Below are 12,730 nucleotides of genomic sequence, written 5' to 3'. Positions count from 1 at the left end.
AGCGCGGAACTCCCTGCCCCGCCCCCCATTCCCACCCCTTCCCGGGTCCCCCCTCTCCGCAGGAGCGCGGCCCCCTTACCTTCGGCAACCCGTCCATGTCGCCCGAGCCTGCGGACCGACAGACACGGGTACCGGCTCAGACGTGCTGACGCCAGAACGCCAGGCCCCCCGGCCTCCAGGGGCCGAAGACCCTCGCGAGCTTCCTCCGCTGCCGCGCCCCCACCCCGCACAGCCCGCCAGGAACCCCGGGACTGAGGCCAGGTGGAGGGTTGGACCTGGGGGGAGGGGCGGTCAGTGCATCCCCTGGTTTGGTCGCTGGATCCCGCTCCAGGTGGGGGCAGACCCTGTCACTGAGTGGTCCCCGGGGGGCTCAGGGCGCCACTAGACACCTCCACCTGACAGGCGGGCTGACTGGCGAGGGGAGGCAGCCAGGGAGCGCACGGGCCCGGAAGGCAGGAAGGCAGCGTGGGCAGGAGCAGGGACGCCCACTCACCCAGGGATCCGTTCACATGGTGAGGCTCCATCGCGCTCATGGCGGCCATGGGGCCCTCCGGGCCAGGGCCGAGCGGGAACTGCAGGCATGAGGACAGCGTGGGTCTCGGGCCACCCATTCCCTCAGTGGGGTCACCGCCTCGAGAAGCACCCCCGCAAGCCCCCACTCACATTAGCCCTGCCAGCGCCCGGCCCGATGGGGTTCATGATAGTGTACATGTTTTCGCTGGAGTTAGTGGAATCTGGGGGAGATCAGGGGACAGGAAGGGTGCCAGGTGTGACGGGGTTTCCCCCAACCATACCCACCCTAGCACACCCCGCCTCTGCCTAGGCCATACCTCCAGGGCTAGGCATGATGGGTGTTCCAGGGGGCCCACCTCCTCCTGGGGGTCCCTGCACACAGGAGACAGGAACCGTGAGAAATGGTCCCTCATCTGCCATCCCACAGCCCTTGCCCAGGGGTGGCCCAGTCTTGCTCAGACGTACCGTGTAGCTGCCGGGGGATGAGGAGGAGTAGGGGATCTGGGGACAGGGGCAGCTATGAGCAGTCAGCCAGGCGGCTCGCCCAGTGCCCCTCCCACCCCACCCCAGGCCTGCCCACCCAGCCTTAGGCTCACCGAGTTTCCACTGGGGCTGGCCCACGGGCCACGAACTCCTGGGCCCCTGGAAGAGACGGTGGGTGACAGACTCCGGGGCTAGTCCATGTGGATCACAGCCCCCACCACGCACCCCCCACACCCTGCTCCACTGTGTCCCCAGACAGGCCACACAGCAGATGTTGCTGGAAAAGTGGCCACCGCGAGCGGCCAGGTTCCAATCTCAACCCATCACTGGCCCCGGGGGACTAACTGCTACTTCAGGCCTGTCTCCCCTCAGTGGCCATGAAATAAACAATATCCAAGACTGTCCTGAGGATTCAGGGCCTGCCCCAGCTGACCCAGCCATGAAGCTAGTGGTGGCCTGTGAACTGCACACTCCGGGGGTCCCCGAGGGTCTTACATGTTCATGGCAGGCAGGCCTGGGCCAGTAAGGGAGTTGGGCGGGGGCCGCATGCCACCTCCATAGCTCTGCGGAGGCAAAGGGGCTGTGAGGGGCAGACCGGGGACAGCCCGAAAGCCCCACCCACCAGGGCTCCACTCTTACCTGGGGCCCCACGCTGGCCATGCCCCGAGGAGGCGTCACCCTCTGCATTGGGCCGCCCATGCTCGGATGCCCTGGGGTGGGGCAGAAGGAAGGGGACTCGGACCTGGACCATTACCCAGTGTGGACAGCAGGGAGGCAGCAAGGTCAGAGCTCTGAGAGCTGGAATTCTGATTGATGGGGGGATAGGGGCTGGAGCTTCCCTACTCACCCTGGGCTCTTGGGGAGGGCTCCATGGCGCCAGGGAGGAGGGGCTGGGAGCCGGGGAGGCCTGCGGGAGGCTGCAGAGGGGGTGCAGCGGCACTGAGTGTGGGGTGCTCTCTCCCCGGCCCAGCTCCTGCCCCCCTCCCATCATCCCTTTCTCACCTGACTCGGCATCCGCAGGGCGGGCCGGGGGCCCCCTGGGAAGCGCGGTGACATGAAGGGCTGGAAGAGGTGGGTGGGGATCAGCACCTCCCCCCACCCTCTGGCTCCCAAAGCTACCCCATTCCTGCTATGCTGGGGGACCCCCGACCTGGGGAGCCCCCTCCTCCAGAACCAGTCAGCAAAGCCTGGCGGTGCCAGCCGGCCAGGACATCATGGCTTGGGGGCAGGAGGGGGTGGCACTGGGGGAGGGGATGTGTGTGTGTTAGGGGCAGGCACCACAGCTGCTTACCTGACCGGGAGGCCCCATCATGGGGGCGTTGGGGTTGTGGGGGGATGGCTGGGAGCCCGAGGGGCCCTAGGAGGACAGAACCAGGTGGGTTGGGGGGAATGAGGTCCTACTGGGTTTGGCTGAGGAGGGGAGGGGCTCCATGGAGGCAGAGGGGTGGGCCAGCCTATGGGACAGGGACCCTGTGGGAAGGCTTGAGGGCAGGACTCAGGCACCAGTGGTCACCAGGACCACTGTGGCCACTGCATCCCCAAGCACCCTGTGCACACGCATGTACAGGCCAAGCGTGCAGACACCCACCCTCCACTGCACTCGGGCCCTCCCTCGCTGGCCCCTGAAAGGCCCACCTGGGCACACCTGCCACACAGAGGACCCTCCCACCCATCTCCAGCCTGCCGGCCTCATGACCTCTGCCCACGTGGGACCCTCATCCTCAGACGCATGTTCACCCAGAGTTGGGGGCCAGGGGACTCCAGCCTGGGCCATACCTGGAAGAAGCCAGCTGCCATGGGGCCTGCGGCCATTGCGTCACCTGGGGCCATACTCCCCATCACAGGGCTGGGGGCAGCTGCAGCGCTCTGTAGGGGTGCGGGAAACCGAGAGGGCCAGGTCAGGGCACTTGGACACTTCCTACCTGGGGTGTGCCCCCTCCTCTCTGCAGGTGGCTGGCCCCATGGGACAGCCAGCTGGCATTGGTCAGTAAGCACACTGGGGTTGTCGCCTGAGGATCTGTGGGTCTGAAGACCCTGTAGGACCCAGGATCCAGTGCTGCCCTCATCTCACACAGACCTGCCCCCGACTCCAGACCCATCCCAACGGGCCCTGCATCGTCCTGGCTGGCAGGACAGCTCAGCTGGGTCCCCAGCTCTACCCAGGACACCCCAAATAAACATACACACAAATATACCGGCAGTTTCAAGAGCCTCCCTGAAGGCTCTACCTTAGAGCAGCTGTGGACCCCTGCCCCACCCCACCCTGCCCGTCGTCCAGGAGGGAGGGGGAAAAGCAGGATTCTGGGGTGGGGTTCCCTTCCCCCAGCCTCTCTCAGATGGAGAAGGGGAGAAGACACGGTGCTAGAGGGGGCTTCCTGTATCTGCCAGAAATTCTGGTGGCAGCCCAGGCCTGGTCGGGGACCAAGTTGTGGACCTGTCTGCTATGGGGCCTATAGGGTCTGGCAGGGGGAAGGTGGGAAGGGGGATGTGAGGTGGGGAGGGCGGCCCGGTCTCTGAGGGCAAAGGGACACCTCTGGGGACAGGGAGGGGAGAACTTCTCTCCCGGCCTCTGTATGGTCCAGGCCAAACCCCAACCCCCCAAAACAAGGGGAGGGACTCTCTGGGGTTGGCCCAAGCCAGCACATCGGGACGCTCAGGTGTTTGTGGCATTAACTGATGCCACTTGGGCTCAGAGAAGTTGAGCCCTCTGCCTGCAGTCACACTGCGTTTCCTGTCCTCAGGGACTGCTGAGAGGGGTCCCCTGCCTAGAGCAGAGCCCCAGGAGAAATCCTCCCTCCCCGTGTAGGGCTGCGGGCTGGCCTCTTCTCTGAGGTTAGCCTCAAGCCTCCCGCCAGGGTCCTAAGCTGGGGGAGGGGGTGGAGGAAGGAGCCCCCTAAGCTCACCATGACGGAGAGCACTCCCAAGGCCCAGAACAAATCCTTCGAAAGCCCTCGTGCCCTAGGGCCCCACTCCTGTGCCACTTTCTCAGTTACAAACTGCCAGGTCCCCTCTGGGCCCCCACCCCACCCCCTCCCGCAAACACAATAGCCTGGAGCAGCTGCGCTCCCAGGCGGCCCCTCCGGTCCACTCCCGGAGGGTGGGCAGGGGGCACCTCTGAGCCCTGTGTCTGTCCACCCCACAGGGAGGGGGTTCTCTCGGGCCACAGCGGGTGCCTGAGCGTTTCCTGGTCGCAGAGGCTCCACCGCAGCCTCCCCCCGGCCCCCTGCGCTCCGCAGCTTCCCAACTCTAGGCTCCGAGGAGTTAATCCCGGGCGGCGCGCCCTCCCTGGCGGTTGGCCCGGGCCGGACCCCCTACGTCAATCATCCCTGAAGAGCAGCCGGCCCGGCACGCGTTGCCATGGCGATGGGCTGGGCGCTCCGGCGTTTCCTGGAGACGCCAAGGTCGGCCTGGAGCCGGGGAGGGGCGGACAGAGCACCCCACTCAGAGGGCGGGAGAAAGGCACGAGAAGAAGGGGCCACCTCTGTGCGGGTTCGGCAGGCAGGGTGCCCCCAGTGAGAGTGAGAGCAACGGAAGCGACGGCACGGCATGACGAGTCCCCACGGGGATTCGGTCACCCCAGGGCTTGGGCGGCCTCCGCCCTGGGCCCTGCGGTCTACACTCCGCGCGCCGGTGCTGCCATGGTAACCGCTGCGCGCCTGGGAAGCGCGTTCTCGCCGACTCGCCAGCTCCGCCCTCCTGGCCCGGCGGGGGCGCCCAGAGAGGATGCTAGACCCAGACGGCAGGGATGGGGACAGAGTCGCCCAAGTCCACAGCTCCAGACACCCCCGGGGCTCCAGACCTAGCGGGACTAGGACAAGGGGACCACACACGAGCAGTGGGACACCATGGGGGTGAACAGCAGTGACGCCAGGAGAGCTTCAGCGTGCCCAGCTCCCATGCAGTGTGCTGGAGGCATCTTCAGAGACATGGGCGCCCCACCCCTCAGGCCGCCTCTGCCTTGCTGAAACCTGCCCTCTGGCGCGCAGGGGGCAGGGAGTGGGCGGGACTGGCGCCCCCCAGCCGCCCACCGGCAGAGCCGGCACCTCCCCCTCAGACCCAACAGAGGGGGCCAGGTGGCCCAGCGCACAGGATGAAGGGAAGGGCTGCCATCTGCTGCCCCATGACAACAGGAGGCTGCCATCCCCTGGTGTTAGCCAGGCAGAGCCTCCACTCCAGGCAGGCCTCTGACCTTTTCTAACCCAGAAGGAAAATGACAGCAGAGAGGGAGTGGGCAGCTCCAAGTACCCGGCAAGGTCAGAAACTGTCCTAGTGCCTGGCCCATCGGGCACCCCCACCGGGGCTCCCCGCTCAGAGGAGCAGCAGTGACCCCCAAAGCACACACGGCAAAGGAGGAGGAAGGCAGTGAGCTTCCCCCATCTCTAGGCAGGCTCACAGGAGGGGCGGGGAAATGGCACCCACCCAGTATCCCGAGGAGGGTGGGAGGGCTGTGGGGACCCTCAGAAGCGTGGTGCAGTGAAAAGAGCTTTCCCTTACTCTGTGAATGACCCTGGACCAAGGGGAGGGTGGAGGGACCCCCAGAAGTGGCCAAGAGCCTGAGTGGCAGCTGCAGCTCTTCCTGTCAACCCCAAACTACCACCATTCCCAGCCCTCCTCTAGCTGTGCAGCCCCCACCCCACCTCCCCAGCCACCCTGCCACAGGCCCAGCAGACCTCCCACCCTGGAGTCCCCGAGTCCCTGGGGCTGGGACTCACATAGTCCTGGAAGGCCTTGGCCTCGCCTGAGTGCTCGCAGGCCTCTCTCCGGTCAGGCGCTGCACAGTACAGATCCCAGAACACACTGTGGGCGGCAGGGGTAGACGGTTGCTCCACGTGACCCCCTCAACCCCCTTCCACAGTCCACCCACAGCAGTCCAGCACGCACCACCACCAGGAGTGCAGGAACCCGGGGGGCTCCCCCAGCGTGATGTTCTTCTCCCATCGGATCTGCAGGGAAAGGAAGGTGGTGAGGGGGTGGCCCTACCTGACCTTGCGCCACCACGCAGCAGGGTGCCCAGAGAACATCTGGGCAGGGATGGAGTGGGGAGGGAAGGGTAACTGGGTGGGCAGAGGGCCCCAGGATGTGTGGCAGGTCCCGACTGGGCATGTGGACCAGATGCCTGGATGCCAGCCCGGGCCCGGACCCTGCCGAATCCTCAGTTCCCAGGGCCATCAGAGTGGCAACGCGGGCCCACCCCCTGGATCCCCAGTGGAAATGGAGGAGGCCCCTGGGGTGTGGGTGGGGAGGGAGGGCCAGGCTGGAGGCAGCGGCTTACCTCAGACAGGAAGGTCTGGGCTGACTTCTGGGCACCGATGTGCAGCAGGTACTCATAGACATACAGCGCCAACCTGTGGGGGCAAGGTGGTCCAGGGGGCTCAGGCTCTCCAAGGCAAAGGCCCGCCCCAAAGCCCTTCCACCTCTCAGGAGGGCAGGTGGAAAGGTGGCCTCCCCACCAGCTGCTCAGCAGGGACAGCTCATAGTTATCCATCCACGTCCTACAGGCCCCTCCCAGGCATCCCTGACCCCCAATTCCAGGCCGAATTCGGCTGTGTTCCGCACTCCCTCGAGGACCAAGTCCTTGCCCTGTCCTGCCAACACTGTGACTTCAGAGAGGCCTCCGTGCTGGGGAGGACTTCTCCACAGAGGAGTGTCATTCCTGAGTATGTGCGGGGTGGGTGCGACCAGTGGGCACCCTGGGCCATGTAGTGTGCTCAAGGCCCACACCCAAACTCATCCCCAACCTTCCCGGCCCAGGACGGAAGGAGGGAAGGGGCCCTCCCCCTGCCATCCCCCCCATTCCCTGGACCCCATCTCTTCCTTAGGGTCGCTGCCCATCCACTGTGGTGGCCTCAACCCTTCCTGCAGACTGTCCCCAGTCAGGGCAGTGCTGACCCTGGGGCAGTGTCTGGGGAATGGAGGTGGGGGGCCAGGGGAGGTAGGGCCCGCAGTGCCACGTCTGCAGTGGTGCCACCCTACCCAAACGCCCACAGGGCTCTGCACAAGTCCCCAGCCTGCCAGGGACCCCTGGACTCACCCTCTCAACCACTGCGTACCCCAAGAGCTTGGACCTGGGCCACCCTCGCCCAGCCAGGTGGCTCCAGCACGGCCCTCTGCAGGTCAGGGAGAGGCCGCACTGTCCACCCCACTCCAGTCCAGCTGCCACACCAGAGAGCAGAGGACAAAGCCCTCATCCAAAGGGGCGCCCAGTTCTGTGGCACCAGCCCTTCTGGACCTCCCTGGAATGAGCCGCCCCCTCTCAGAGTTCTTGTACTGCCCAGCTAGGGACCCATGAGGGTCTGCTGGGGGTTGGGGGACTCTTGGATTCAAGACAGGGTACCAGAGGGCCAGCCTGAGGCTGAGCCCTAGAGGCGAGAAGCAGGCAGGCCTGGGGGCCCTTCCAGCCGCCTCCGGCTCAGCTGCGCCGCCCTCTCTGGCTGCCGGCCCCATCCTAAAATAACCTTCCTTTGACTCACACTCTGCTCCCTCTCAGTCAGGCTGCTCCAATCCCAGCACCCACCACCTATCATGTCCCCCAGGTCCCTTTCAGACTTCCAACCCTCTGGTTCCTGCCCCGGCCCCTAGAGAACGTGAGGACTTCCTGCCCCCACCTGGTCTTCAAGGGCACTGCCCTTGCCCCAGATCTTATCCTGCCTCCCCTCCTTCATTCATTCACTTCTTCATTAGTTCGTCCAGCATCCATGAAGTGCCTTTTGAGCAATGCACACCCCCAGCCTGTCCTGGAGGCCACGTTCTTGAGGGGAGAGACAGAGACAGGCAATACCTGTCAAGAGAAGTGAGCTCTGTGGCAGGCTGGAAGGCGCCGAGGCTACGGAAAGGCAAGTGGCGCGGCATCAGGGAGGGGAGGCGGCCCAGGGCGGGGTGCACCAGGCTCACACTATACCATGTGAGCTGTGAAGGCCACCCCAGGGGCAGGGATGGGGCAGGACACACAGCGCCCAGTGGTCAGCCCTGCATCATCACACCACTCTTCGAGAGTGCCCCCAGCCCAGATCCTGCTAGATCCTGACCTCACACCCCTCCAGTCTCCCACACCAGCTCTTCCTCCACTTTCCTGGCCCCACGGCCTGCACGCCCGCCTATCTAGCTCACTTCTGTGGCACCTTGGCCCATCTAGAGGCTTCTGAGTCTTTCCCTGTGGCTAGTGGCTGAGAGGCCTGCGTCCATCAGTGGAAGGGGAGCACACAAGGCCAGACTGGGCAGGTTCAAGGGGCAGACCGACCAGCCTGGGGAGCCCAATGCCAACTCACCCACCAGGTGCGGAAGAGAGTTCCCACCCCAGCCACTGGGGGGTCACAGCAGGGGGCATGAAACGCCAGCGTGGGGTAAGACAGAGTTGTGGGAACGCTGGTGAGCTGCCCCAGGAGGGCGGGGGCAGCGGGAGATCCTGCACAGGCTGCATTCTGAGTACCCCACATCCAGGGCACGGCTGTCCAAGAGGCCCAGGGGGAGTCCTGAAGAGGGGGCTGCCAAGGGTTCTACCTGCCTTGTCTCCCATTCCCTGACTGTCCCCATGAGCACCTAACCCAGGAGGTGGCCCCCCCAGAGCCCACCCCGCCCTCTTCTGCTGTCCTCTTGCCTCCAGCCCCGTTGGCTACCAGCTCTGTCCTCTCCTCTGCTCTCCCTGTGTGGCCGCCCGTCCTGTTTTGATGACGCCTTCAAGTAGGGGCTGTCCAGAGGATGCTATGGCCTGACCTTCCCCAAACTTGGGATCCACTGATCCACTGACCCAGCCTCGACACCCTGAGCCCCCATCCCTTCAGCTTGGCCTTTACACACACATCCCATCCAAGGAGCCTCTGGTGGTGTGCGCACAGGCGTGCACCTGCATGAGATCCACCCAGCTGTCCCCAAACATCACTGCATTTAAAAAAACACTGAAGGAAATCTGATTCAGGCCCCTCTCCCCACCTCCACTGCACACCTGAGCCAGGCCACCCACCGTCTCCCACCTGGATTATGACAGAGTCCCCTCCAGGCACTGCTCCCCCAACCCCCACGTTCCTTGTGCAAACCCTCCTGTGCGCTGCCTCACCCCAACCCACACACTGGCTGCTCTGCCACCCCAGGGCCTCTGTGCACTGTTTCCCTGCCTAGGGCACTTCCGCCCAGAGACTCCAGTGTCACCTATCAGGGGCTTCCCTGTCACACGGAAGCCCACACCCTGCTCCATCTCCCCCTCTGAGAGTCTCTGTCTTCGCCCCCGATGGAATGTGGCTTCAGGCGGGGTGGGGACTCGGAGTCCGCTCACTGTGACGCCCTTACAATGGAGCTGGGCATCCTGGGCCCCGAGTCACCCCAGTGAATGAACAAACCGGCCCGGGGACCCCCTCCTGGGATGCCGGGAGGATCAGGCGAGCCATGGGGTAAGCACTGATGAAGGTCAGCAGCCATTCTGTCCACATTGAGGATTTGGGAATTTCTCCTGGGAGCGATGGGAGGCCAGAGGAAGTTTCTGACTTCGCTGATTTCCTTTCCACATTAGTCCTTTTATTTGAAACAGGATTCAGTCTCCAGGGAAGAACTGTGGGTTGTTATTGTTTTGTGTGAAAAGTTTTGAAGCCTGGCTGTTCGGCCAAGGAGTTTTGGGACCTACAAAGCCCTCCCCTCCCAGAGGACGGCTTTAGGGGCCAGGTCTGGGGGCGCCACTGGTTGGGGCCCTGAGCTCAGTTATAGGGAAGGGCTCTGGATGCAAATCACCTGTGCCCCCTACGGGCCACTTGCCCTGGGTCCGCACAACCTCTCAGGGCCTGCCGCCTACAAGGGCTCCCTGTGCCACACGGGCAGGTGGCCAGAAACGAACATGGGGAGGCACCCGGAAGAGCAGCAGGCAGCCCTCCCTGCAGAAAGAACACAAGACCCGGAGGACATGGGGTGCCTGGACCTGGAGCGAGCATGAGGCTACACAGGGAAGCAGAGCCAGGATGGGGTGCTAGCTAGCGCCTGGTGGCCTGAAATATACCACAGCTACCTCCATAATGACGCCAGTTACCATAATTACCGAGAATGGCCACAATGGGTGCTCCCTGCTCAGCGCCCTCCTGAACACAGACGCTGCTGGGACAGGAGACACCTGCCACTTACGGCTTTCTGTCACTGTGCCATCTGTCACCAGGTCTCACTGCTGTCCCCAAAGGGACCCTCCAACCCTTGCCATTCTCCCTCCCCTGTGCCAACCCTAAAGGCCGGGCCTTTGGCAGCTTATTGGCAAAGTGGCAGCCTCTCCTTACTACCCTCCACACCTGCCCCTCATAGCCATTTCCAGCCAGCGGCCAAAATGACCATGTCCAATTGTGAATCCCATCCCTGGCTTTCCTGCTAGGCTGATGAACAAGCCACCGGCATCCATGTGCTGGGTCAAAATCAAGCCTGGGAGAAGCCCATGGGCTGCCAGGCGACACCAACCATGGCTGTGATTCATGGACCTCTTCTCAACCTGCCTGGCAGCGCTTGAGTGTTGAAGGATATACACACCCCACTCTTGTTGCGGGTGGCCTATTCAGACCCCAGCCTCCCTTGGCCCACTCTGCTGCCCCCGCACTCCGCAGTCACCACCATCTGCTGCAAGCCCCCGAGGGCAGGCACCCACCAGGTGCTCGGTCCCTTCCTGGAGCCAGCTGGCCGAGACCTCGCGTGAGCCGGGAAGGCCTGTAGGCTCCAAGGGCAGCCAGAAGGGGCTCAGGATTGGGGCCAGAGACAGAAGGAAGGAGGCATGAGGCTCAGTGCAGGAAGAAAAGTGCAGTGCTGCAGAGTCAAGGTTTGGAGCAGTGTGACCCCTTCACCCCATTTCACAGAGGAGGAAACCGAGGCCCAGAAGCAGGAAGTGGCTCGCCTGTGGTGGATACTTCCTGAGAGCCGAGTGGCTGCACCAGTGGGTGCTCCACCTACGGACTCCTACCCAGTCCTTGCAAAGATCCTGAAAGACGGGTCGTCCACATTTCAGATGAGGAAACTGAGGCCTGGGGCTGCCTCTTAGAGCTCATCTGCGCCAAAGAAGCTGAGTCCTCATCAGGTGGCTTCCTCTCCAGGGCCCTGGTGTCCCTTTCGGTGAAATGGGGGGATGCAGCCATCTGGTGTTCTCCAGGCTTTCTTTGATAGCGGAACCTCACCTCCAAACCAACACTTACACGAGACCCTCTCCGTGAAATGGAAGCACACGGGCTGGCTCTGGCCAAAGAAGGGCCCCGCAGCCTCCCCACTGGCAGCTGAGGGACTTCCGAGAGCCTTGAGTCCCCAGAGCACCTCTGCTGGGCAGGTTGGGGGGTGGGAGGACAGTAAGGGAAGGGGGCCAGGAATGCAGCTAAACCCCTCACTCTACCACTCCCAGCTCAAACCTATGAAATCTCTTCCTTCTTACTTGGGTCCAGGCTGCCATCAGCTCTCTTTCGCCGTTTTTTTTGTTTTGTTTTGTTTTTCTTTTTGAGATGGAGTCTCGCCCTGTCACCCAGGCTGGAGGGCAGTGGCACGATCTCAACTCACTGCAACCTCTGCATCCCAGGTTCAAGTGATCCTTTCACCTCAGCCTCCAGAGTAGCTGAGATTACAGGCACCCGCCACCACGCCCGGCTAATTTTTGTATTTTTAGTAGAGACTGGGTTTCATCATGTTGGCCAGGTTGGTCTCGAACTCCTGACGTCAAGTGATCCACCCACCTTAGCCTCCCAAAGTGCTGGGATGATTATAGGCGTGAGCCACCATGCCCGGCCTCCCCAGCTGTCTTTGAGACAACTGTGTCCACATCCCCAGGGACTCCCAGCCTCTGTTCCTGACCCCTCTAAGCCCCACTCCACCTGGGAGCCAGAGCAACTTCTGCACACACAACCAACTGTGGCCCATCTGGCACTCTTGCAGACTGCCTCTTCCTATACCTGGGCCCAACCTCAGCTCCTTTTCCTGGTCCCACCTCAGGGCCTTTGCACTTGCCGTGCCCTCCACCTGACATCCCCTCACCCTTCACTATATATCACCCACTTCGCTTTCTCCAGGTAACTGGATACTTGCCTCCCTGCTGGGGTGGGGGCTTCTTCAGGGCCACTGACCCTGCCATCCCGACCAGACCCTGCCTTCCCGACTGCCACACCCTGGGACACCCAGGGCAGATATGCTGAACCAGTGAACGATCCTGATTCCCACTGGGTGGGTGGTCGCCTCCAGAGCCAGCAGCTGGCTGGAGACACACAGGAGACAGACCAGGGGTCCGGGGTGACCATGGCAGACACCTCCTACTTCCAACCTGAGCAGGAGCCAGAGGCCAGTTTCGAAAAGTCTTTGGGTTTGAGGGTGCTTGGAAACGGAGCTCATCTTCCTAACTGCACACAAACAAGGGAGGCCTGATGGTGCAGCCATTTGCCTACCACCTTCTGGCCAGAACAGCCACTTCTCCAAAATGACCCAGAGGCTGGGCAGAGGGGACAGGCATCTTTGTGGAGGGGTGGGGTATCCCAAGTCAGCCTAGGCAGAAGAGGTAGGACGGGGACACTCAGCCAACATCCGGGGCTCCTCTCCAGCACCCAGACATTCAAGTCCTCCCTCCTGGCCTGGCCCTCAAGGCGGGTCCTCATGGGACCCCTCCCCGCTGACCCAGCCTCCTCTCTGCTTGGGTGGCCAGTTCCACACCCCGGGTCACTCCAGGTGGCTCAACTTCAAGGATCCTGCAAGTCCACCATCAGCTATGACAAGACTCCCCTCCTCCTAGGCACTTTTTTTTTTTTTTTTTTTT

General features: G+C 63.2%; 1 protein-coding gene across 1 annotated transcript in view; it reads right to left on the bottom strand.

Annotated features, from left to right (window-relative positions):
* Positions 1 to 79: 79 nt before the first annotated feature.
* Positions 80 to 12,730, bottom strand: part of SSBP4 (single stranded DNA binding protein 4) — a gene marked incomplete at its 3' end in the record, with an annotated part of 14,918 nt that continues 2,267 nt past the window's right edge. Inside the window, exons 2-15 of the mRNA XM_011990390.1 lie at positions 6,269 to 6,341; positions 5,878 to 5,939; positions 5,709 to 5,793; positions 2,773 to 2,862; positions 1,999 to 2,058; positions 1,844 to 1,913; positions 1,636 to 1,706; positions 1,492 to 1,559; positions 1,110 to 1,155; positions 979 to 1,014; positions 831 to 885; positions 664 to 734; positions 494 to 572; positions 80 to 108 (exon numbers count right to left, since the gene is read on the bottom strand). Coding sequence (XP_011845780.1) covers positions 80 to 108; positions 494 to 572; positions 664 to 734; positions 831 to 885; positions 979 to 1,014; positions 1,110 to 1,155; positions 1,492 to 1,559; positions 1,636 to 1,706; positions 1,844 to 1,913; positions 1,999 to 2,058; positions 2,773 to 2,862; positions 5,709 to 5,793; positions 5,878 to 5,939; positions 6,269 to 6,341 — 895 coding nt within the window. The remainder of the gene's footprint in view (positions 109 to 493; positions 573 to 663; positions 735 to 830; positions 886 to 978; positions 1,015 to 1,109; positions 1,156 to 1,491; positions 1,560 to 1,635; positions 1,707 to 1,843; positions 1,914 to 1,998; positions 2,059 to 2,772; positions 2,863 to 5,708; positions 5,794 to 5,877; positions 5,940 to 6,268; positions 6,342 to 12,730) is intronic.

Source organism: Mandrillus leucophaeus, unplaced genomic scaffold, assembly GCF_000951045.1.
Source record: "Mandrillus leucophaeus isolate KB7577 unplaced genomic scaffold, Mleu.le_1.0 Scaffold11, whole genome shotgun sequence".
In the NCBI taxonomy this organism is placed as follows: domain Eukaryota; kingdom Metazoa; phylum Chordata; class Mammalia; order Primates; family Cercopithecidae; genus Mandrillus; species Mandrillus leucophaeus.
The sequence above is the reverse complement of the archived record's forward strand: the minus strand, read 5'-3'. Positions and strand labels throughout refer to the sequence as shown.